General features: G+C 40.9%; 1 protein-coding gene across 1 annotated transcript in view; it reads right to left on the bottom strand.

The window, feature by feature from the left end:
* dock10 (dedicator of cytokinesis 10) overlaps nt 1–21,624 on the bottom strand; it is a 76,811-nt gene extending 55,187 nt beyond the window's left edge. Inside the window, exon 1 of the mRNA XM_042486669.1 lies at nt 21,355–21,624. Within this exon, the coding sequence (XP_042342603.1) occupies nt 21,355–21,462 (108 nt within the window). The 5' untranslated portion in view covers nt 21,463–21,624. The remainder of the gene's footprint in view (nt 1–21,354) is intronic.
* Between the last annotated feature and the right edge of the window lie 1,166 nt (nt 21,625–22,790).

Raw genomic sequence — 22,790 nt, 5'->3', positions numbered from 1 at the left:
AGTTGAACGATAGCTGTCTTCTGCCTCAAAGTAGCAATACACCAACAATGTACATGACTAGACCTCATTCCAAGACCTAGACGTTCCCATAAAAAACATTCATCTCAAAAATTGATTTTGTCCTTATTCATTTTTTTAGTCCAGTTTAGAAACATTAAAAAAAGTGTCACAAGCATGAAAACATGGCTTTTTTATAAGTTGGAGGTGCACGCATGCATACAAGGTTGTCATGCGACACAGACGAGCATGTATATAATGATGAGAGGTGAATCAAACATGTAAATGCAGATCTCAAAGCATCACTGAAGTCGAACCAGCAAGTTGCTCATATCTTGGTGCACTTGAGGGTTGGTTTTACATATTCTTTAATTCCTACGCCATGCGTTGTTTTCAGTTTTGTTTTAAAAGGTTGTTTGTAGATATGTGTTCGAGTGACAAATAACGTATAGGCAGTGACATTTGCAGTCTCAGTAGGAGGTAACCATGGTGATGTTGTTAGGTCATGATTAAGGTCATTAGTGTCCTTGTCAATGTGACAGAAAATGCCACCCACCACCCACATAAATGCTCATTATTATAATGCTTTACATAGCTAAATATAAACAGCCCAACAAAAACAAAGAAAGACAAACAGAAGCATGCGCATGTACAGAATTGCTACTTCTCTCCCACACAGTGTACTTATGTGCCCCACTCAGTAGGAGATGACAGTGCATATGTCCAGCGCAATGTTCAAAGCAGAGAAACATTAACCGCACACTCCCCTCCCCTTTCCCAACGCCTCCAAAACCATTACTTCTTCTCAGTAACGGCTTTCAGTGCAACATGCCTTGTGGCAGCAGCTAAAACACACAGAAGCCACAGAGATGGGCTTTGTTTTTATGCCAGGCCTCTACAATGGTCCTGTCATGCAAATATGCCCACACAGACATGCCCCGTCGTCGCCTGCAAAGTCCCCATGTTACAAAGCCAGCCTGGTGCTGTGCTCTCATTCACTCCGCCTGCCTTCACACTGATTTCAAACACGGATTATTTCACCACGCTGGCTGCTGTGAGTATGTTTCCATCCAAGTGTTCGTCAACGTTTAAACTAATTACTGAATGCTTATATTATATGGTGACATGCAAACATTTACGAGGGAGGATGACAAGATAAGACCATTTAAAGAGCGTCTAAAATAGTAGAATTTAATTGATGCTGATATGATATTTACGGTATGTTTTTCTTTTTTCTGTCACACACATTATGAGGCATTTTGATCTTCCACCCTTAAAATTTCCCTATATTTGGGGGGGGGGGTTCTCTGGTATGGAATAGTGGGTGGCAGCAACAAACTGAAGCTGTGTTTACACTGCGGTACATAATACAAGAAAACTGGACTTATATGCAAAAATGCAAAATGCGCATTTAAGTGTAATGGAAACATACTTTTTATTTTAACCTTTATTTAACCAGGTTTCGTCCCATTGAGATTAAGAATCTCTTTTTCAGGGGAGACCTGGCCAAGACAGTCAGCAGTGAAAAACACAAAGTTATAAGGAGAGGTGAAGTCTTTTGGCTGTAGTGCATTATGTCATCATGCTAGGATGATCACACCACGTGGATGCTGTGTGTCTTTCACTGTTGATGTTATATATAAAGAAATGTAGCCATCAGTAAAGGAGCAGTGTGCAGGATTTAGTGGATCTATCTAAGATAGCAGATTGCAACCAGCTAAAAGTTTTCCCACTTGGAATTCCATCAGTGGTCCTTGTTTAGCAGTTTTTTACCGGGAGCCAAATTATCTGCGAGGATCTATTCCTCTCCAAAACAAACCGATCAGGTGATTAAAAGTAGTAAAAAAAAACTTTCTCTTTACAAATCAGTGCTTCTCTGGCACTGTTCAGCTTATTGCAGTTATCAGCAGAGGTCATTTCCTCTCCAAGACAAACCGGTAAAAACCCTGAATAAAGCAGTTTCACATTTAAATTCAGGGTTTTTCCAAAACTTTTTTGGCTTGTGACGGAGGGGCTGCTTGTTACAGTGGCTAAAGCAAAAACAGATGCAAATGGCCCTGTCTAGAGCAAGTGTCTGGTTTGTTCATTCTGGGCTACTTTAGAAACATCTAGTGCAACATGGTGGACAACAAGGAGCCTCTCCTTATGTAGACACAAACAGCTTAGTCTTAGGTGACAAAAACAAAAACAGACAATTCAGATTATTCAGGTGATTATAACCTAAAGAAAACATACTCATTATTATATTCAATTTCTGCTAATATCCTCTAACTCCTACACACTGGACCTTTAAATCTAAATTCTTTGCACGTTACCCATACGGAAACACAGCAGTCTTTACACAGAGCCATCACAGTGGGGTTAATTGAGAAACACCACCATAGTTAGACTCTTCTCTACATTTTTTAATTGTTTCACCTCACCTCTTATTTTTTTTGAAACAGAAGGCGAGGGAGAGGTGGATTTAAAGCAAAACACCCAAGGCATCTTTCAGCGATTGAGGCGGTGAGTGTTAAATAAGTGATGACAATCTCGCACTTCCATGGAAGGGAACGAGGAAACCGTCACGCCCTCTGTGGTTGAAGACAGACACACAGAGATGTTACAGTGTAAAACAGCTCATCTCCCACGATACCTGTCTTTTAGTTTAACTCGGTTAGGAGAATAAATAAATCATTCAATATAATGGGAGAACAAAACATTACAAGGGATCACATTCCCTGACAAAAACACTAACACCCATAACACCATGCACATGATGAGGTGGAAAAATCTGCTCTTCACTTCTCTATTCAGCCTAGTTTGTTTCCTCCTGTCACTCCCTGTTTATTCTCAGCCCATTCCCAATTTATCAAATATCCAATTTCTGAACTCCCTTGGACGCATATTAAATGCCAACCACTGTATCAGTATCTTTGGGAATGCTTCATTTCATGGGTCATTTATTCTCCAAATAATTTCCTATAAAGCAACTGATGAAGACAGGTACACTGCCAAATGGTGCTATTTGTTTGGCAAAATGAAGAAATTGCTCAATTGGTACATCTGGTAAGTATCTGCTATTTTTGACTATGACTTGACAGTAACTGTAAATTTCCAAAGATATTCTGAGAAAGAATATTTTCAAACATTTTGTGAAATGAAAATTCTACAGATTAATGATTGAAAGTGTATTAAATGTATATTTTATTTGTTAAAGTGTATGCCTTCCTGTAATTTTTAAACCATAAAGGATGACAGTCTTTTAATCCTTTACTAACTTTATGTAAAAGTAGCAAGACCACAATAGAAAAAAAAAATTAAAGCTTTATTAGACCTAAACTAGTAGTTATTCTCTGTAATATATTAACATGTCAGCAGCACTTCCACATTAGCTGGTTGAGGTGGAGCTACTTAATTTACAACAAATTTGAGATCAACATTTATTTTGTAGGTTGAATGTTAAAGCTTGGGTATGCAACTTCATTTTGGCATCATTGGGCAAAAATCCCATAATAAACATTGAGCATATTGTAATGCAAGCAGACTAAGAGAACATGCTGGTAGTCTTTGGCTAATCACAGATCGTTTTAGAGAGAGGGCACTCCTATTGGCTGTTTTAGAAATGGAGATGCCTGTGAGCGACTCTTCAGTGACAGCCTGATTCAGCGGTGGAGAAACCTGTGTTGGTAAAGAGTTGGTATTTTAGCTGTTTATCCTTCTGCTAACCAGAGCTAAAAGCTCATGACTGCGCCATCAAATTCATATTTATGTAACTAATGTCAGCTAGAGCCTCGACTAACAGTGTGTCCTCCGCCGTCCCTGGAGACCAACTCCCCGGAAAGAGAGCAGATGCAGCTCTATATGGATCCCCAGTCAGCAGCTGCAGTAACCACAATCATGCAAATGCAAAACCCCAGCTCCAGAGAACCAGACAGCTCTTATTAAGCAATTTTCTGTTGCTGCCATTGCGCAGGTTAGATTTGACCAGCCTGCTATGACCCTTGGTCATTGCAATGGCTGAATTCAGGCTGCTACAGCTGCGGATCAAAGGTCCACCTCCAAAGCTGCTGCCTGCATCTTTCCAGGGAAGCAGTCCACAGCAGCCAGAGTGAAGGTGGCGCAGCCAGAAGCTAATTCTTGTCCCATTTGTGGTCTGATGAACAGAGAACAAGCAGGGCAAGGAGGGGCTGATTAAATGCACTGCTCAGCTCTACAATTAGAATAGTCATCTGGTGGGAGGGACAAAGAGCAGAGAGTTGCAGGACCACAATGTATTTTCAATTCCACCTTTTTTTTTTTAGCCTTTTCCTTTTTCTTACAAATTTAAAGAGTGTAGCAGTTACTTACTAGCTGTACCAATTCAGCATTTTCTCAGTTTTACCAAATAGTAAAACAGTTATATATTAGTTCATTTCTACAATATTATTTAGAATTATATGGACAAGAACAAAAAGTATTAGCATGCAATTGTTTGCAACCTTTACTACTATTTGGACCTACAGTTTTCATGAGTGTTTGTCCTCTTTGTGCTTGCCTGCGACCAGGGTTAAGATGTGTGCAAGTCTGAAACTGTGTAGCAGATGACATCATTGGGGTGTATAGGCAGTGTGCTGCCATCGTTTGTGGAGTTAATGTTTTCCAGCTGTACAGCCTCAGTCTCTATAATCCTCCTGTTTTTCTGCTGAACAACACTGACAGCGACAAAGTGGCAGTTATGTACAGTAGATTTGCAGGAGCTGGATACACATGTGTGCATGCAGCATACGCGTGTAGGTTAACTATTTAGACAAAAGACAAACATGAGCCATTTTACTGACTTCAAATACCTCAGCCAACTAGGCCAAGTAGGAAACCACAGTCCATTAAAACTCCTGCACACTGCCTTGTAAGCAGTTAGCTCTGCTATAGTTAGGTTCCCTGTAGCGCTGCAGGCTGACTCATGGCAGCAGTGTTTGATGTGGTGCAGAGCTTCACGGAGTTTACTTGGGAAAACACTCTCCTGTTCCCATGGTGACCACAACAGGAAGGATGCTGTCACTCAAGGATGCAGGGTTCTCAGCAAACTACGGTTTGGCCCCTGGCACTGGCAACAAGAGAGACACGGGGTCAACCTCTTTCTGGCTGTACTAACCCCCTACTCTCACACAGCACGCATACATCGATGTTTCTCTCTGATGGGCTGCAGAGACGGAGAAAGTTAACTGACTGGACTGAAGAGAAAGGGTTCAAAAACTGAGCAGAGGAAAAAGGTCAGGAGGTGAAATATGGAGACTGCAAACTTTCAGACAAAGTTAATCTGAGGGTATTTTCTTATAAATTCAACTGCACATAATGTCATAATGTTATATACATATATATATACACACAATATATATGCACATATATATGCACACACACACACACACATATATAGACACAGTATATATGCACATATATATGCACACACACACACACACACACACACACACACACACACACACACACACACACATATATATATATATATATGTATACAAATATAGATGCCTCTATGCATTTGCACTATCATACCCCCTGCCAATTTAGTCTCAAATTCATCCTGATGTGCTGTTAGTAGTACTGTTCTCAGTAAAACCTCAGCCTGCGGATGCACCACCACAGCACCCGTCTCATGCACAAACAGGAAGGCAGACTTACTGTAGGTCTAACTGATACTCCAGAAGATATGAATCAAGATAAAATGTTTATCAAAATAATCTGCTAAGGAAGTGATTAGAGAGGGGTTTCGAGTCATCAGCCTCTCTGAACTCTGGAACTCCCTCCCACCAGACATACGTCATACGTCTTTCCGTTTTCAAATCTCAACTTAAAACACATCTTTTCAAACTTGCATATTCGGCATGATGCAGTAACACTAAACTTTTGTACTACTGTCTTCTTGACTTAATTGATCTGTTGTTATACTGTTGTTTTTTAACTCTGCCTTGAAAGGCACCTACAAATAAAATGCTATTTATTATTAAAACATTTCAGCAAAACTCCCGATTAATCTCACCGTACCTGTGCATGTTTTTGTGATAAAAAATTTGACTCGTTTTCATGGCCTTAAGCGCTCATCATATTGTATTTTGTGATGTTGTTTCAGGTGGTTGTATATATTTATGGCATAACCCTGCTGCTGCAGCTGTGGCAAAATAGTGCTTGGAAAGTATTTGCTTTTGACTGTCATTTTTGATTCTGGAAAAAAGGTTCCACACAGCAGATGTAAGACTTTTCGTTCAAGCACAACACTTTTGTTTGAGCTGGAGGGGTTTCTTCAATTCTGACTCATTTTGGTCCTGATTTTGTTGCTCCTCTAGAGCTTTTCCTTCCACTGTGTTATTTTTCTGTCTTTCTTTTTCACACAGGTTCGATTTGTTTTTGTTTTTGACCCCTCTGCAGGTGACTGCCGGTCACATGATGCACAGTGTTTTTGTTATCTGTTGAAGCACACTAATGGAGGAAATTATAAGCACTTGATGCAGCAGATCGCCATTCAAATGCAAAAAACCTGCAGAAATATTTTCATGTGGAATGCAACTGCAAATATGAATCAAAACCGTGAACCTCAGTCTAGCAAGATCATGTTGTGAACCTGAAGGCAGTGTGTAATATCTGGCTCCGAACTGAGCTCTCTCCCCGCAGGAGTGAACAGGAAGAGCAGAGTTCAGAGGCAAAGCACACTGCCAATGCCATCTAGTGCTGAGACCTGGAGACAGCAGGCTGTGTGGACGAGAGAGTGCCAGTCTCCACACCTCTCTGTGCAGCGTTTGCCCTCACTGCCACGTCTTTAATGAATGACCTCCAGGAGGCGCTCTGTGCCAGAGATACTATCTGATCCTCTGGCAGCTGGTTTGTTTAGAAAAGGAAGCTATTAAAATGTCTTTAACTGAGAACTAAAGTCCCGAGGCAGGAGGGATGTTGGGGGAGGGAGTACGAGAGGGGAGATGAGGTGGAGAATATGGGAGAGTTGAAGTTGGTGAGTAGCAACTGCCGGAAGGGGGGGGGGGGGGGGGGGGGGGGGCATTGTTAAAAATTTCCATCCATTCTCCTCAGATGCACCTTTCTCTTAAAATTCACCCACACACCCCCAACTACAACCAGCCTCACACCTATTCTCCATCCAGCCATCCGTCTTACCTACCCTTCAAGAACTATCGCACTCTTTTCCATGCAGTCTTTTTGCTTTTTTCAACAATTCAGAGATTTAAATTAAATAACTTTATTAAAAACACACAATTAGCGCATTAGGACAAATGTAGCTGGACAGGGGAGCAACTTTACATGGAAAGTATTCAAAGGGGAGAGGAAGCAGACATTACATTGCCATTAACATTAATATATAAAAATGCATTGTTTGATTATTGCATTATTTATGGAGCCATATGAAACAAAGTACATGTCAGAGATTGGTTTAAAATCAAAATCAGGGGATCCTCCAAGTAGTTCGATTGCCGAGTTATGAAGCCACCCAGATGTTAATACAGCTTGTCTTGTGGTTAATCTAATTATTAGAGTAATAACATTAAATAAATGCAATTTGCTCCATTTTCTTAAGACTTCATGATTATTGTAAATGAGGAGATTCATTTTTACGATATCGGTGGAGGCGGTCCTTGTATCAGGGAAACCTTTGGGAAACCAGCCAGACTTTCACAATGTGATGTTGCAAGTATATAGGAGTGCTTCGAAGCTTCAGTTGTTACCATGGTAATTGATATCAAAATGAATATTATAATGCTACATTTTATGTACACATACACGTATATATATATATATATATATATATATATATTATATATATATATATAGTTTGTGACTCCAACTTGTTCTCATCTAATGTCAGTCACAAGCAGTCGAGCAGATGCACGAGCAATTTGTCAAAAAAGTGTCCGGGATAGTTTTCAGACTTTGTGAAGACAACACCAAAAGTCCACGTGCCAGATAATGGCAGTTACAGTAACAACAGTAATGACAGCTTGTTGCCGTGTACCTGCATTTTTTAGTAGTTCAACATTCACTCACTGATTCACACATTCATTAAACACATCATAATAGAAAATATGGACAAGTACTTTTTAGCACCCGTTCAGCAGCAAAAGCAGCAGAGTCACACCAAACCGGTGCCTCATTAATTCACTCTCCCATGTGGCATCTCTCCATATCTCCCTGCTGTCCCCCCCGCCCCCCTCCTTCTCTCTCCTGTCCCGTCTTGGGCCTCAGCAGTTCCAGCATAGATGGCTGAGGTCACTGGCTTCTTATCCGCTCTGCAATAAATATTTGTGATAATACCCTTCCTTCTTAAGGTAGTAAAGCTGTTTTTGGTTATTGCGGTAACAGGGATGCAGTTTTAAATTCAGATTCAGTGTTGTTATATTGTTATTTTACGGTTCAAATGAGAAAAGCATCAGCACATGCTACAGGGAAGATTTAAGGTAACAGCAGAGAGCAGAGCAAAAGATCTGTCTTAAATCACGATTTCCAAGTCAGTTTATTTTTATTTATTTATTTTCCATCCAGGAGAACATTAATAAGAAACAGAAAGTCCCTTTTGCCAAAATAATAATCTGTTCATCAAAACCTGATATTACTGGAGCAAGCTCTGCAGCAACATAATAAATACCACTCCAGTATAGTAGTCATGATTCCTCTCTCAGCACTGCTATGTAGCCGTTGTTTCTCTGTGATCTTATCGGAGCCATTTACACAGCTGCTAGGCCTCTCCTGTTTCCTGTCCAGGTAAGAGCGTCTCCAACCAACAAGACAGTCCACATAGTCCTTCACGCCAGCCAAGTCAAACTCTAAAATACTCCCAACTCTCATCTACTTCCACTGGCTGTCTGAGCCTCTGACACTCAAAAACCGCAACTGCTCCTCGAGCAATTATCCCTAATGATTTCTGTTTCCTGTAACTCTGCTAGCTTGAGAAATGTGTCCTCACTCTGAACCTGCCATATTCATCCTAAATCATGCCCAGGCCAATATTTACTTTTATGCGGACATGCCAGAAACACATATAGCACAATGGATGCTATAGTTATAAGCTACTGTGAATAGCTTGAGTGAAAATTAATCATAAGACTTTATGCCAACCCCCAATCTACACCCTCACAGTGAAGAGAAAGCCCAGGAGAATGCCTATTTTGCAATAAATCATTCAGCTGCGACGCCTACATGTGACACCTACACAAAGCCTACATGTAACCTCTGTGCAACCTCTACACCAGCGCTAACTATCTACCAGACGCCCACTCAGCACAGCTCCTTCTCCCTGAGGTCCCAGTTTAGACCGGGGACGCAGCTGTTCTGAAGACTTTTCCTCATGCGTTTTCATATCTATTATCCTTCCTTACCTCCCCACATCCAAAATTTCTCCCCCTCCTTTTCACAGACTCAGAATCACTCCTCTGTCTCCCTCTCTGCCCTGTGCTTTTTCCCCCCTTCCTTATTTCTTCTGCAGATCCCCTTTCAGCTCTTTGGCTAACATCGCACACAGAATTGATGTTAGCAAAAACAAAGATACAAAGGCGGACATACTGTGAGCCAATGCAGAACCATTTAAATCCAAAACAGAAATCCTACCAATGCACGCCCTCTCTGACAGGAGCATCTACAAGCAGATAATCATGGATCTGAGTATTGTTTCTTCATCTTTAATACTTATTGAGCATTTTGGCAGGAGGCTATGTTTCCTGTGGGACTCAAGTCTGAGTGACACACTGATTGTGTCAGTCAGGGGAATAGCAATGAGTGGAACTGGCATCACTGAGTCAAATTCATTTCCACTCCTGGCTGAGAGCGAGTTTGGGCTTTTTGGGAGGGTGAATGAAAAGGAGTGCGCTGGACTTAGAGCACAAGGCAAAACAGGACCATCACAGAATAGAATGCAGCATAATAGTTGTTTCATCTAGACGGTCTTGTTTTCATAATTGTTGGAAACCAAAAATTGTTATTGAAAATAAAAATATGAATAATCATTACTGCCCCTGGTCAAGAAATAGTGTGACCCCCTAAAACCTTTTTGTGTCATTTTTGCACTATGGTTTTGGTCCAGAATAAATATAAAAAGAGACAATGTGTTAATTACTTAGCTTTGCAGGGGCTGACAAGCAGTTTTTATTACCTTTGGACAGAGGCAGGCTAATTGTGTCCCCGTTTTAGGTCTTTATGCTACGCTAAGCTAACAGATTGCTGTAGCCCCATATTTAGTGTGGTCTCAAGGTATTGATCCTCTCATCTAATTCTCAGCAACAGAAAAAATCTTCTTGTATTTTCCAAAATGTTATAATAATCCTTTGAAGATACCATGCTGCTGATTTATTGGCTGGGTCATTGTTTTTTGCCGCCATTATCAGTTTACCAACATTTCTTAAAAACTGCGCTCTGTACATTTAGGTCAGTAACAGGTTTCTAACATTGACTATTTGATCAGTCCAGTGTATTTCCAAGCCCTTAGAGAAATAATGTCAAAAACATACTGTGCTAGTAAGTCAGCATTGAGGAATACATCTTTTAATCAAGCATTTTGCAAACTAGCAGAACACAAACGCGGCCGTATCTTGAAACTACAGGCTTTTTTCCGCATGTTATCTTGTGGTATGACCAGTTATTCCAGCTATGTCTTCCTGTGGGCTGCTACTCAAGACACATTATCTGTAAATGAGAACTATCTGTTCTCTATCTAACAGAGCTCCAGGCTCTGCAGACAGAATAATGAGTTTACTTTTAATTTTGTGTATATGTTTGGACGGATAACTGGAGAGGGCGTGCTGGTGATGAATTATTGATAAAGGCTGGTTGTTTCTGTCTCTACCAGTCTTACTTTCCGACACCAGGACCAGGAGGACAGACACGGTCATACACGATTATTGGAGGGCCAGTAGGGTTGATCAAAGCCAGCAGGGAACGGTTGAGACAGGCAGAAGAAAAAGGGACAAAAAGATCTTAAAAGGATTCAACCGTGTAACAAAAACACAGTTCTGTTTTAAGAGTTGTAGACTTTGACGACGGCTTGTAGAAATGGTGGACACATTTCCTTTACATCCTTGTTTAATAAGATCCTGTACTTTCTGTCTGTGTCACCCTGTCCAGCAAGGGAAGATAATGGGGGAAAGTCCACATCACATATGACTGCCATGCAGTATGATTTAACAGGGCAAGGGCGGCAGGGCATGGGGGTCGGACGGTAATGGCAGTAACATATTCAGGCCTCCTACTCTGGAATGCAGAGTGAGGGAGAGACACAACACAGCAATTCACTCACAGAGAGTCACTGAACTATTCTTAGTCCAGTATGTGAAGTGGACCCCCCCTCCATCACCCCTTCCCTGGGGGCCGTGCAAAGAGTCTGGATGGGCAAGTTGACATGGTGTCTATTAAGGTACGGGGCAGGATGGCGAAGCTGGATGTAGAGCTTTAGAGAAAGAGGATAAAAGTTAAGCTCTACTGAGGCAAAGCCCGGTCAGCTAAGTCTGAATGGAGCAGTTCACTGGCTGTGAAGCCTCTCCAAAGAGCCTATTGTAAACGTACATTGGCACAATGCATGGAGCCCCGGGGACCTCTCTCTCTCTCTCTCTCTCTCCGCCTCTCATGTGACCTCGCACAAACACTGGCATAAAAGGCAGACACGCACTTTCCCTCTATCCACTTCTCCTACCTAGACTAAACAGACCTTTTGTCCTCTGATACAGCTGGCAGGATGACACTACAAGGTTACATATATTGCAGCGAGTGAGGGGAAAAAATGAATTTTCTGTGCTCACACACACACACTAGTGAGATCAGTCTCATGCAGAGTTCAAACAGTGGGGGAATTCAGCAAGAGACAGTGTCACTAGTGACAGTGACAAGCTCAGATTTTTTCTCTGTGCTCTCGTCTCTTTGCTTTTATTTCACGGTCCTTTCTGAATGAGTCATTGAGAAGATGGGGACGGACACACAGCAAGGCCTGGTAGTGCACGGTCCTACTGTTATCGGGCTGAGTCGTCTGCAGCTCAGTCATAACAAATGTCAAAGAGCTATTCATCTCCTCTAATCCCCTTTTCTATTCTCCTGTCTGCATGTATATATACACACACACACACACCGGTGACACTAGAAGCATTCGCTCAACATGACGAGTGAAAACTTAGGAGCTGGGTGAATGTATTTCAGTTGATTTTGAGAGAGAAGGAGGAAGTTCAAAGGAAGTGTAGGCAATTAGGGGATTCATATCGAGATGGAAAAGGTAAAAAAGTGGAGGAAAAGCAGAGACAAAGCAGAGCAGAAGGTAAAAAGTGAGAATGCAAGAGGGAGAAAGTAGAGCCAAGAAAAGAGCAGGAGACTGGGTGAGGGGAGGTTTGACAAGAGGAAGAGAATACGGATGTGTCACCCTGCTGATGAAATCTCTAAAGTGATATGAACACACATTTAGGTTCTGCCGCATGACGAAGGCGCCCCAAAGAACCGCACAGCATGGCTTCTCAGAAAAGCTGTGTGCTGAGTTGCTCAGAGATACGAAACGTACGGTGCGTGAGAGAGAGACAGAGCGAGCATGATGTCCTGTTCCACATCGTCAGAGTGAGAGAAAACGCAACCTAGGAGGTGACATTTCACAACGTGGTTTGACACATTGAGTATAAGATGTGAAAAACACCCAAACACAAAATGGAGAGAACAATTTAAGGTGTTACTCATCACATGTTTCAGCTACAACAGGTCACAAAACAGTGAACCCAAGAGGTGACACACATACAAAAGAAATGATATACAAATTTAAGATTACATTTTTTTTTTAATGTACATCACTGCAATGGTTTTAGTATTTTGCTTTTTTTCATGTTGTGTGTCTGCTGAGCATGACTATAAAGTGCCATGTATCAGAGCTAATTTAGCGACTGTATAATGACGGTTTCCCCTGGGAAATCGTTAAGCAGAGGGGGTCATCATCCATCTTTTTTTGTGTTCAACCTCTCTATTAGATGACTGTCTAGACAGTAGCCATGCTCATATTTGTTGTTTGAAATCGCATCTCTAACTTATGTTTATATTATAACACAAGTGTTCATGAATCCCTGAAATTTCTGTTAAAGTTCTACTTCAAAGGACCAGTGTGTAGGATTTAGTGGCACCTAGCTGTGAGGATGCAGATTGCAACCGGCTGAAACTTCTCTCATGTGCCAAGCGTGAAAACCTAGTTAAGATTTCCTCAGTGTTCAGTGTTCAGGAGACTTTTAACGGGAGCCAAATTATCCACAAAGGTCTCTTCCTCTCCCAAACAAACGGACCAGGTGAATAAAACCAGTAAAAATACTGGATACAGCACTTTCACATTACAAATCAGTGTATCTTCGATGCTTCCTGTCACTGAGGGGCTGCTAACTATGGTGGCGGATGCCAAAAGGCAAAGGGCCGAATGCAGAGCCAGTGCTTGGTTTGTTCGTTCTGGGCTACTGTAGAAATATGGAGGTGCAACAAAGCAGACTCCATGTTCGAAAAGCCACTCTCTATGTAGATCAGCAGCTCATTCTCAGGAAACAAAACACAGTGATTCTTATCTTCAAGTGAATGTTACATACTAAAGAAAATACACTGATTATACTGCATTTAATTTCTGCCAGTATATCCTCCTAAATGCACCGTGGACCATCGACAGCACCACTGCAGTGTTAAAGGCCAGACGCTCCTTTCTTCATTGTGTTGCAGGAAGAGTCTCTGTTATTTAGTTTTATTTATATGGTTATACAATCAGGCTGCGGTATGATTTTCAAAACCCTAACTTATGTAAGAGAATAACTGTTTTGGCAAGCAGAGAGATGTTGGCTGTGTTGATTTGTGAAGCAGCTTTATATGCGACTTGATGGAAATAAAGACAACAGCACAGCACTTGTATTTTCTGCTCTGGAGTGTTGAGAATTCGACTTTCTTCAGGAACTGGAACACTTGCATGGGTGTCCACTGAGACCTCAAAAGTTGCTAGCACGCAAACTTATGATTATAGCACAAAGATACTCACAATTAATTCATATAAGACACTCTGAAATTAGCACTGTGCTCATACTGTACATGAAAACATAGCCATAGTGATACAATTGGTCAACCGCCTGCTAAATATGTGATTAGACACACAATTTTAAACACAAGACAAGAGTTTTCTTCTGCAGTAGAAACTACTAACTACTCTGGGAGATGGGGTAGATCTTTTGAACCTCTCACTTCCTTTTCTCACAGTTCCTCCCTCATTTTCCCTCCTTACAGTCTAGCTCTCTAAAATGATAAGACTTGTGATGTCTGACCCAATTATAAGCGTGATTCTGGCACCAGCTCTACTTCTGTCTCCTACCTTGGCCTGTCCAGATGTAATAAAAGAGCATCATGTGACAGAAATGCCAGGATCAGCATAGATCTCCCATTCAGGCTTGTTGTTTTTCAAGCAACAACCTCACAAGAGAGGAGTAAAAAAGATGAATTGATAAAAACAAAAAAAAAGGAAACAAGAGGTGATAAAAGATGGAGTGGGTGTCCAGAAAGCTAAAGGAGGTGGGCCATACCATTAAAAGAATGACTGAAGCAGCTATACAAAGCAGCAAAATTCATTTGAATACATAAGAATATAAGGGAGCATGGAAACAGACAAGCAACAGATGAGATGAAATGAAATATATTAACAGGCACAGCTGGGCAATGCTTTTATATTGTATGACATGACATGAAACAAGGTATCCTCTTAGATTTTAGATCTTGTGTTGTGTTTCCTAGTTTTAAAGGCTGCATTAGAGTAAACTGATGTAATTTTCTGAACTTTCCAGGCTCTTCAGGTGATCTTGTATTTATCTTTACCCACTTCGTTATTATGTCCACATTACTGATGAATTCAATATCGATATTGAGGAGTCTGGTCAAACAATATCATCATGATATTTAATTTTCTTTATATCGCCCAGCACTACAAATGGAAAAGTAGAGAGTAGCGCTTCCCGATCAAATTCCATCCTAATTGACCTTTCTCTGTTGCCGTGGTAACTGTGGCACGGCTATGGGAGAGTAGGCTAATTACTGGTAATCTAACTGGTTCCTCTGGGACAATTGATTTTCAGCATTATCAGTTTGACTAACTGACACGAGACGGCCATGTTGGTTGGTGCTGCACACTGCCAGTGCCTGATTAACGTGACACTGACGAAACTGTGGTCCAATCAAGATAAAACCATGATGTCACAAATCTGAAGCGAGCTATATGCATGCTACTAGATTTTTAGGCAGCCAAAATGGCTGGTTTTTTTAGAACAACACACACACACACACACACACACACACACACACACAAGGACATACTATGCATGTATGCAAGACAAACTAACGGGCAGGTCAGCAGTCATGCACAATGCATCCCAGGCAGTCGGCATGATCCTTCATGAGGAGAGAGCGCAGTCAGACTGACAGCATGTCCCCCCAAACAACTACATACAACACATTGCTGGGGCACGCTGGGTAGACGTGCCCCCCGCCACCAAATGACTGCTGCATGCTGTCTGACACACATTTTAGCTCCAGACAAACAGACATGCCCAGTAGTGGTATTTTACTAGACGGACAGAAACATGTAAACAGAACATGACTAGTATAAGCCCAGAGGACAGAGAAATTAAGGCTGATGTGCATACACATTAATAGAAAGCAAAGAAAATTTAACTAATGTAATGTGACAAGCCAAAAACAGTCTCGTTTCCAGACCGAGAAAAAGGAGATCCTTAACAATCCAATTAAAAAATCCCATCTTTCCTCCTTTTCTCCACAAAGTGTAAATTGAGATGAGTTACATAACAAATGGGATAAAGCATGAATGAGTGAAAAATAAAAAGGCAAGCTAAAGGGAGGTCTATGACATAAGAACACTTTTTCAATACAAGCTTTGGATCATAAAAATGGAAAAATACAGGAAGGAAAAGCACTTGAACTTGAACCTTCTTTCTGTATGTTGGAGTGTAAGTGTGTGTGTTCACATTTTAGTGTGAAGGCCAAAGAACACACAATGATCTCTGGCAAGAGGAGCATGCACATGAGCATGGAGGTGAACCGCACTGGTAAAGGACCACCACACCAAAGGGTTTTGCATGTTAAAGCCCATTACCTCTAAGTCACATATATTTTACATCACTGTCAGAAAGTTTCCAAAGCGCTACATGCATTTTTAGATTGATTTCATACCTTCCAGGCAGTTGTTAAAGTAGAAGAGACCCCACTGACGGACTTATCGGAATGATTTGTTTGGTCCATAAAATGTCAGAAAATGGTGAAGCATTTAAATATCTTGCAGAAACCAGTTCTATTAAAGAAGCTGGAATCAGATGATTTTTTAGGTCTTTGAAAATTACTCAGACCGATAAATTGACTGTCAGATTAGCTTGGTGATTAATTTTATTGTTGAAAACTAATCGATTGTTGATTAATAGCTGCAGCTTTATCAAGAATATTTTGATAATTTAATTGTCTCAAGTAATCTATCAAGCAAAAGTGTGAAAACAATTTTACTCTTTTGCGTGTCTCAAATGTATGAATTTGCGCTGGGAATGTGCATTTTCAAAATTTTCTTACATATTGTATGTACATTTGACAGTAATCAATAACATAATGATTAATCAATAATAAAGATCATTTTTAGCTGCAGCCACAGCAAGAGCTGGGTATCGATACTCAATACCTTTAAGGTATTTACCAAATTTTGCAATACCAAGAAGTATTGCAATTTCTCCAGTCAAGTAAACTGCATTCAATCCTTTTTGTGCCAGGTATTTGATCTGAAAAATGTACACCACCTTATTCACTTTATGGGTATCCAGTGAAGTACACTATTAGTATCAGTATCATTAAAGCGTACTACTAGTACTGGTTTCATAATATTTTAAAGCCACAGCCAGTATTGTATGAAAAAAAATAAATACATGCAGAGACTTGAAATGACCAGTGGCAAACAATCAGCAGTAGTCAGCAGCAATTTTAAAAAAAAATACAGTGATTTCTAGTTAAAAAGCTAAATCTGGAGAATAACTGGTAAGATATAATGATTACATACATCACTGGTTTCACATTATAGGACTGCAGGTCCAGGTCTATGACTACACAACAGACACTAATTTGCAACCAAATGGAAAATTCCTGGTTAAAGCCTGGTGACTGGGATCAGGCAAAAATAGCCAAAACGTGATCAGGCATGAAGATAGTACCATAAGGGCACCAAGGATGCCAGCTCACGGAGCAGCATTACCTGGTGCCAAAGGAAAGACGATGATACAACACCAAACATTAGAATGCCATGTGGAAAATGCAATATGGCCCTCAGCAACGAATGAGGGTGACTGCATACAAGCAACCCTGTGCTACTGGGCAAATAAACTCTGAGCTACAGACGGATGCAGGGTGGGCATGTTGGCCCAAATCTCTGGCTGTGTGGTTAGTGTGGCTGGCATCCTCCAGGCATGGTATGACATGTGGTTCATCCCAGCAGGCAGCGAGCGTCACAACAAGAATGGCACTTGTGTCTACCGTGCTCTGCCTGCTCACTTTAGCTGAGAGTCACAGTAAACACTCCTCTGTGATGCCAATAATCTGCAGTTATTGGTCTAAAATACTGTTTATTTTGTTGTTAATGTGATTTCTATACTGCACTTCAGGAGTGTTTCATACAAAGCCTTCTTCATTATCTTTTTTAGCATGTGTCAGTCTATTTTTATGTTTAATTTCATTGTTATTTGGTGTCCAGCAGCTCAGAGCCAGACTAAGGCCAGAAAAGATGTAATGGAAAAGAGATCTCATGGTCACTGAAGCAACAAACTGTACTTTTTTTTCTAAACCGAAACTCAACCACCATTACATCCTTCATTCTTGTATCTATCTACCCTTCCATGCTCCCTGCATATTTGGAGACGGGTGGGCCGACCGCTATGAGACACAGTGAAGTAGTCAGAAAGCAGTGATTGCTTTCACAGAGCACTTCATCAGAGGAAAATGCAGCATACACCAGGGGGATTTACCAGGTATCATATATGCTATACACTTATGAGTGCACACACACGTCAGAAACTGATCTAACCTGACCGTGGGAGCCATGCAGAGCACTGTAACGGTAAGAAACAGAGGAAAACAGTGTCAGAAGCAACTCAAACACAGAAGAATCTTAAACAGTGAAGACATGGAGAGGTGGGGAATGAAATCAGGAGGGGTGGGGGGGTGACGTTAAGTAAATGAGGAAAAAATAGCTACTCTGAAAAGAGAGAGGGGGTCAGTGAGAGACAGAAAGAGGCTCACGCTCCATTGAATGTTATGCCATAGGGCCTGATTCTGCTGACCTGGTTTCTTTCACCAACAAAGGCCACGCGTTAACAGCACACTCACAAAAAAACGTCCACACACATGCTCACAACGCCTATGGACATTTACACACCCACTTAGCCTAAACACCAGCACACAAGCATTACACCTACACATTTACACACATGCTTACTCTCCAGTCCAGCCCCCCCTTTTCTTTTTCTCTCCACATTCCTGCATCCTGTATCTGCACATAGAATGACTTCAAGTAATTATTTATAGCTTTTATTTCCATCTTTAGAGACACTGCTTTTTCATGACTCAAGTAGGAGGTGAAACTAACCACTCAGTTTTTCGCACCACAGGTTGACAAAGACAAAATAGCAGGCATCTTTGCACACACTGATATAGAGCAAAGTGTAAGTCATTGTTTTCAACTTCAGTTCTCACCTTTAAAAAACAGCTTCACACTTTTCTAGAAGTTGGTTAGGTGTTCGGGTGAATTCTGCATGTGGGTGGGCGATATGTCAACATATGCGTGTGGGAGAACAGAATCTTGCTAATCAACATGTCATGCAGTTTACACTGTGATATTTGTACTTTTTAGGCTATTGTTGGCAATGATAGACCTATTTACGTGATTTTTGCATCATGGCAATAATGTGCCTTAAAATTAGGTATTTTATAACTTGATTAGATATTATTTCATCCACAAACAATTACTCAATTAATCATCTGGAAAATGTATTGCATCGCAATATATAGTATATCTATATATCAGAAATGTCTCTGATACTGTCTAAAATGCTGAATTGGGTTTGGGCGAGTATATGATACGCATTGATCCTATACCAGGTTATTTCAGCAAATAACCTGGTATAGGATTGGTTCACACCGAGAAATCTCACAAAAATGTTTTCATGAAAAAAAAAGTTTTCATGTAAATCAGCTCTTCTTTTCTGCTCTAAAAAAGCAGCCTACACACCACATTGCACTATGCAGCCACAGGCAACTACTGTTAAAGAGCAAGCAAAGAAGAACTGAACTATGGCGGTAAGTAGTGTAACATTAGCTGCTAGGATTTAAGAGGATATATTGGCAGAAATGGAATATAATATAATAACTTTTTTGTGTGTATATAATGACGGAGATCACCATGTGGCAAGACCATGTCTCTACAGTAGCCCTGAACAGACAAACCAAACACTTGCCCTAGTAAGGGCCACTCGCGTTTTCACATCAGCCACCATAGTTAACAGCACCTCTGCAATGAGAGCATTGGAGAATCGGAGATTTTTTAATATAAAACTGCTTTATTCAGTGTTTTTACTTGTTTACATCATGTGATATGTTTGTTTTAGAGAGGAAGATATAATTTGACTTCCAGTAAAAACCTCCTGGACAACGATCTTACCTGAAGAAGTTTTAGCTGGTTAAAATCTGCAATCCTCATGGCTATATGTCACAAAATCCCCCTAAATCTTACACACTGTTCCTTTCAGTCTGTGTTTTCCCTGAAGTGAAGTAGGCCTGTACAGCACAATCAGATGAGTGTACACCATATATAAAAGGGGACTTTAATGACAAGTATACAAACATGTTTGACTTTTACTAGTGTTTAATTAGCATAACTGTTTATGTGTAATACTGTAAAAGGTGGTGATAATGAAGGGACATCAGGCAACAAAAGTGACTACTGCGTGTTCTCACTAATGGTCTATTTCTCTCCATTTATCTCTGCTTATCTCTCACTTCCTTTCTTTAGTGTCTTTGCTTGAAACTGCAGACTCACGGTCTTCAGCTGCAGTGCTACTGGGCAAGGCACTGAAGCTCAGTGTGTTAGTTCTGCAGTGCATCAGTGTACTAAATGATACCAACACAAGGTGACTCGCCAGTCAATTTCTACACCCAGTAAGAGAATCAATAAACACTATTCTGTTGTACTCTATTTGGTGACATGACATCTGCATATTGTCACAGTAAACCTGTGCTCTTAGGGCTCTTGCTCTACTATTGTATTCATTTCCATTCAGCCGAGCCAACGTCAGTGGTAGCATCTGGCTGCTCGTGGAAAATTTTACTCTTTTTTTTTTTTCCTCTTCACATCAATCAATTTTCACTGTGCTCTGTTACGCATGTGTCCCACTGACACAGTAACACCAGAGTGAAGAGGATGTAGAGTAGCAGCAAAGAGACTCTAGTGGAGTGACCTTTCTCTATGCTAATCTACAGCACACACGTAAGAGCTAAGGTAGATGATTTGTCCTCTACCGGATAAATCAAAAGGGCATCATCCAAACACAAATCCTTGTCCTTGTGTGTGTCTGTGCATGTATAAGTGTGCATGTGGCTGGTTTTTCCTGGATTACCCCTCCTCCCACTATTTTATGTGTCAATCAGAGCCTCTCATTATAAGGCGTGACACACCCACTGGAGCATACATTTCACAACTCGCAACGTTAAAATAGGCTGATATGAGAATTGGTCGTAAATCAAACCCAGCTGGTCGAATTAATCCACATCTCTATGTCTTTTCTGTCCCTCCCTCCATTTTTCCCTGTGCACCGCTGGGCAGATGTAAACCGCTGCCTGTGTCATGCCGCATCCCACTACCCTACTACCAAGCTGCTATTTACTGCATTTCATTCACCCGAGCCAGCCACACTGAAATAAACTCCAACCCACAGGGGAATACGATAGGCTCTAACACTTTATAGCCACACAACCAACCAATAAGCAGCTTCTTTTTAACAGTAAAAAAAAGAAATGTGGCGATTGTTGCATGTACTGATCCATTTTATTGAATTGTGCCCCGTGCAGGATCAACAGACAGCGGCTGAGCAGCGGTGCTGCACTGTGCTGCAAAGAAAGATGCAACATGAATGCCAATATCAGATCTGCCGGGGCCACGGCGCAGTGGTGCGGAGTCTGCTACAAATGTGACCAAATCTAATTCACTCCCAGATGTAAAGATTCGCCGGAGCTCAGAGCAGTTAAAGCGTCGGGCCCACAGGTGGTGATGCGTTTTTCCACTACCACCATGTTTTTACCATTCATACGGGGTGTACTCACCGTCACTGCGGAGTGTCTGACTGCGTTGCACGCCGTCTGCCGGATCTCCGCCGCGGTCCCCGGTTTCAGCAGGTTCTTGGTGAATCTCCGGGTCGATTCGGCTGCCATCTCCTCATCTGAGCGGTCACCGAGCACGATTCAGCCTGCTAATTTCCGCTGCAGTCACACCGACCTGCTGGCCCTCGCTCCAAACATAAGCCAACCGATCTGTGTTTACACACACACACATACATACGCACGCACACACGCTTCATACACACCGTCCACACACGCAGCGCGCGCGGAGTGCAGAGGATGCCTGTGCGCTGAAATGGATGTAAAACTCGGGTGAATTACTAACACTATTTCCGGTTTTGACTTTCATATTAAAATATCTTTGGTGAACCCGAGCGAGATGGGTGTTTGACTGAAAGTGGGGCATTTATTTTGAAGGCCGAAAGAGTAGTTATTCTATCTCGCCTCTCGCCTTTGGCCAACTTCATATGTGAAATAATTTTCACATTGTTGGTCACTGATTTTTTATTTCCATTAACAGATATATATAAAACCTATTTTATTTTATTTTATTTTATTTTATTTTATTTTATTTTATTTTATTTTATTTTATTTTATTTTATTTCAAAATAGGGCCTACAGATAAATACGCCATTTAACAGTAGTCTAGCGGTCTAACCGACTTACATTGATTTGACCAGGGTTTTGAGTCTGTGCTGTATATATCATACGTCTCAAGGGGAGCCCTGAAATGTCAGATTTTTATCAGCAGTCCAGTCACGACCAAGGAAGGATGGAGCAGTTTTTACAGTAGGCTACAATATGTGAGACACGCATGCCAACAGCGACACGTGGCGTCAGGAAATGGTTAAGACATTTTGAAACAGACAGCATCCTCTCTGAGTGAACTTTTACATATATAAGATATGGATATGAGAGCGTGAACACTAGGCCTATTCACTTATTTCAAAAAATGTTTAATAATAACTGTATGATTTATAAAAATAAATTAATTAATTAGTTTAAAAAAATGTGACCAACTATTTTATTGATTTTCATCACAACTTGCAGGTATAAATCAAGCAATAAGTGCTGTCAATATGACATCGGTATAAATATCAATAATAACAAATGAAATGCATATTTTACATACCCTTAACAAATAGCTAGAATAACAAAATAAATATCATAACCCTCCTACTATGACAGAGACAACAACAGATACAAAGACGCAAAAATAAATAAATAACATACACCTGCATCTTTTCAAAGTTCCCCAATGGGTCTTTCTCCCGCTTCCATTACACATATATAAAGTTTCTTGCATGTACACTATAAAATAAATAAATTGATAGATGTAAAGAAAAAGTATGAATACAAATTCATATCATATTTCTAGCTAAGCTGACTGCCTCCGCCCATGCTTCAAGCATAACATGTCC

The sequence above is a fragment of the Plectropomus leopardus genome, chromosome 5 (assembly GCF_008729295.1).
Source record: "Plectropomus leopardus isolate mb chromosome 5, YSFRI_Pleo_2.0, whole genome shotgun sequence".
Classification (NCBI taxonomy): Eukaryota; Metazoa; Chordata; class Actinopteri; order Perciformes; family Serranidae; genus Plectropomus; species Plectropomus leopardus.
Note: the sequence above shows the minus strand (reverse complement) of the source record. Positions and strands in the feature narration are given on the sequence as shown.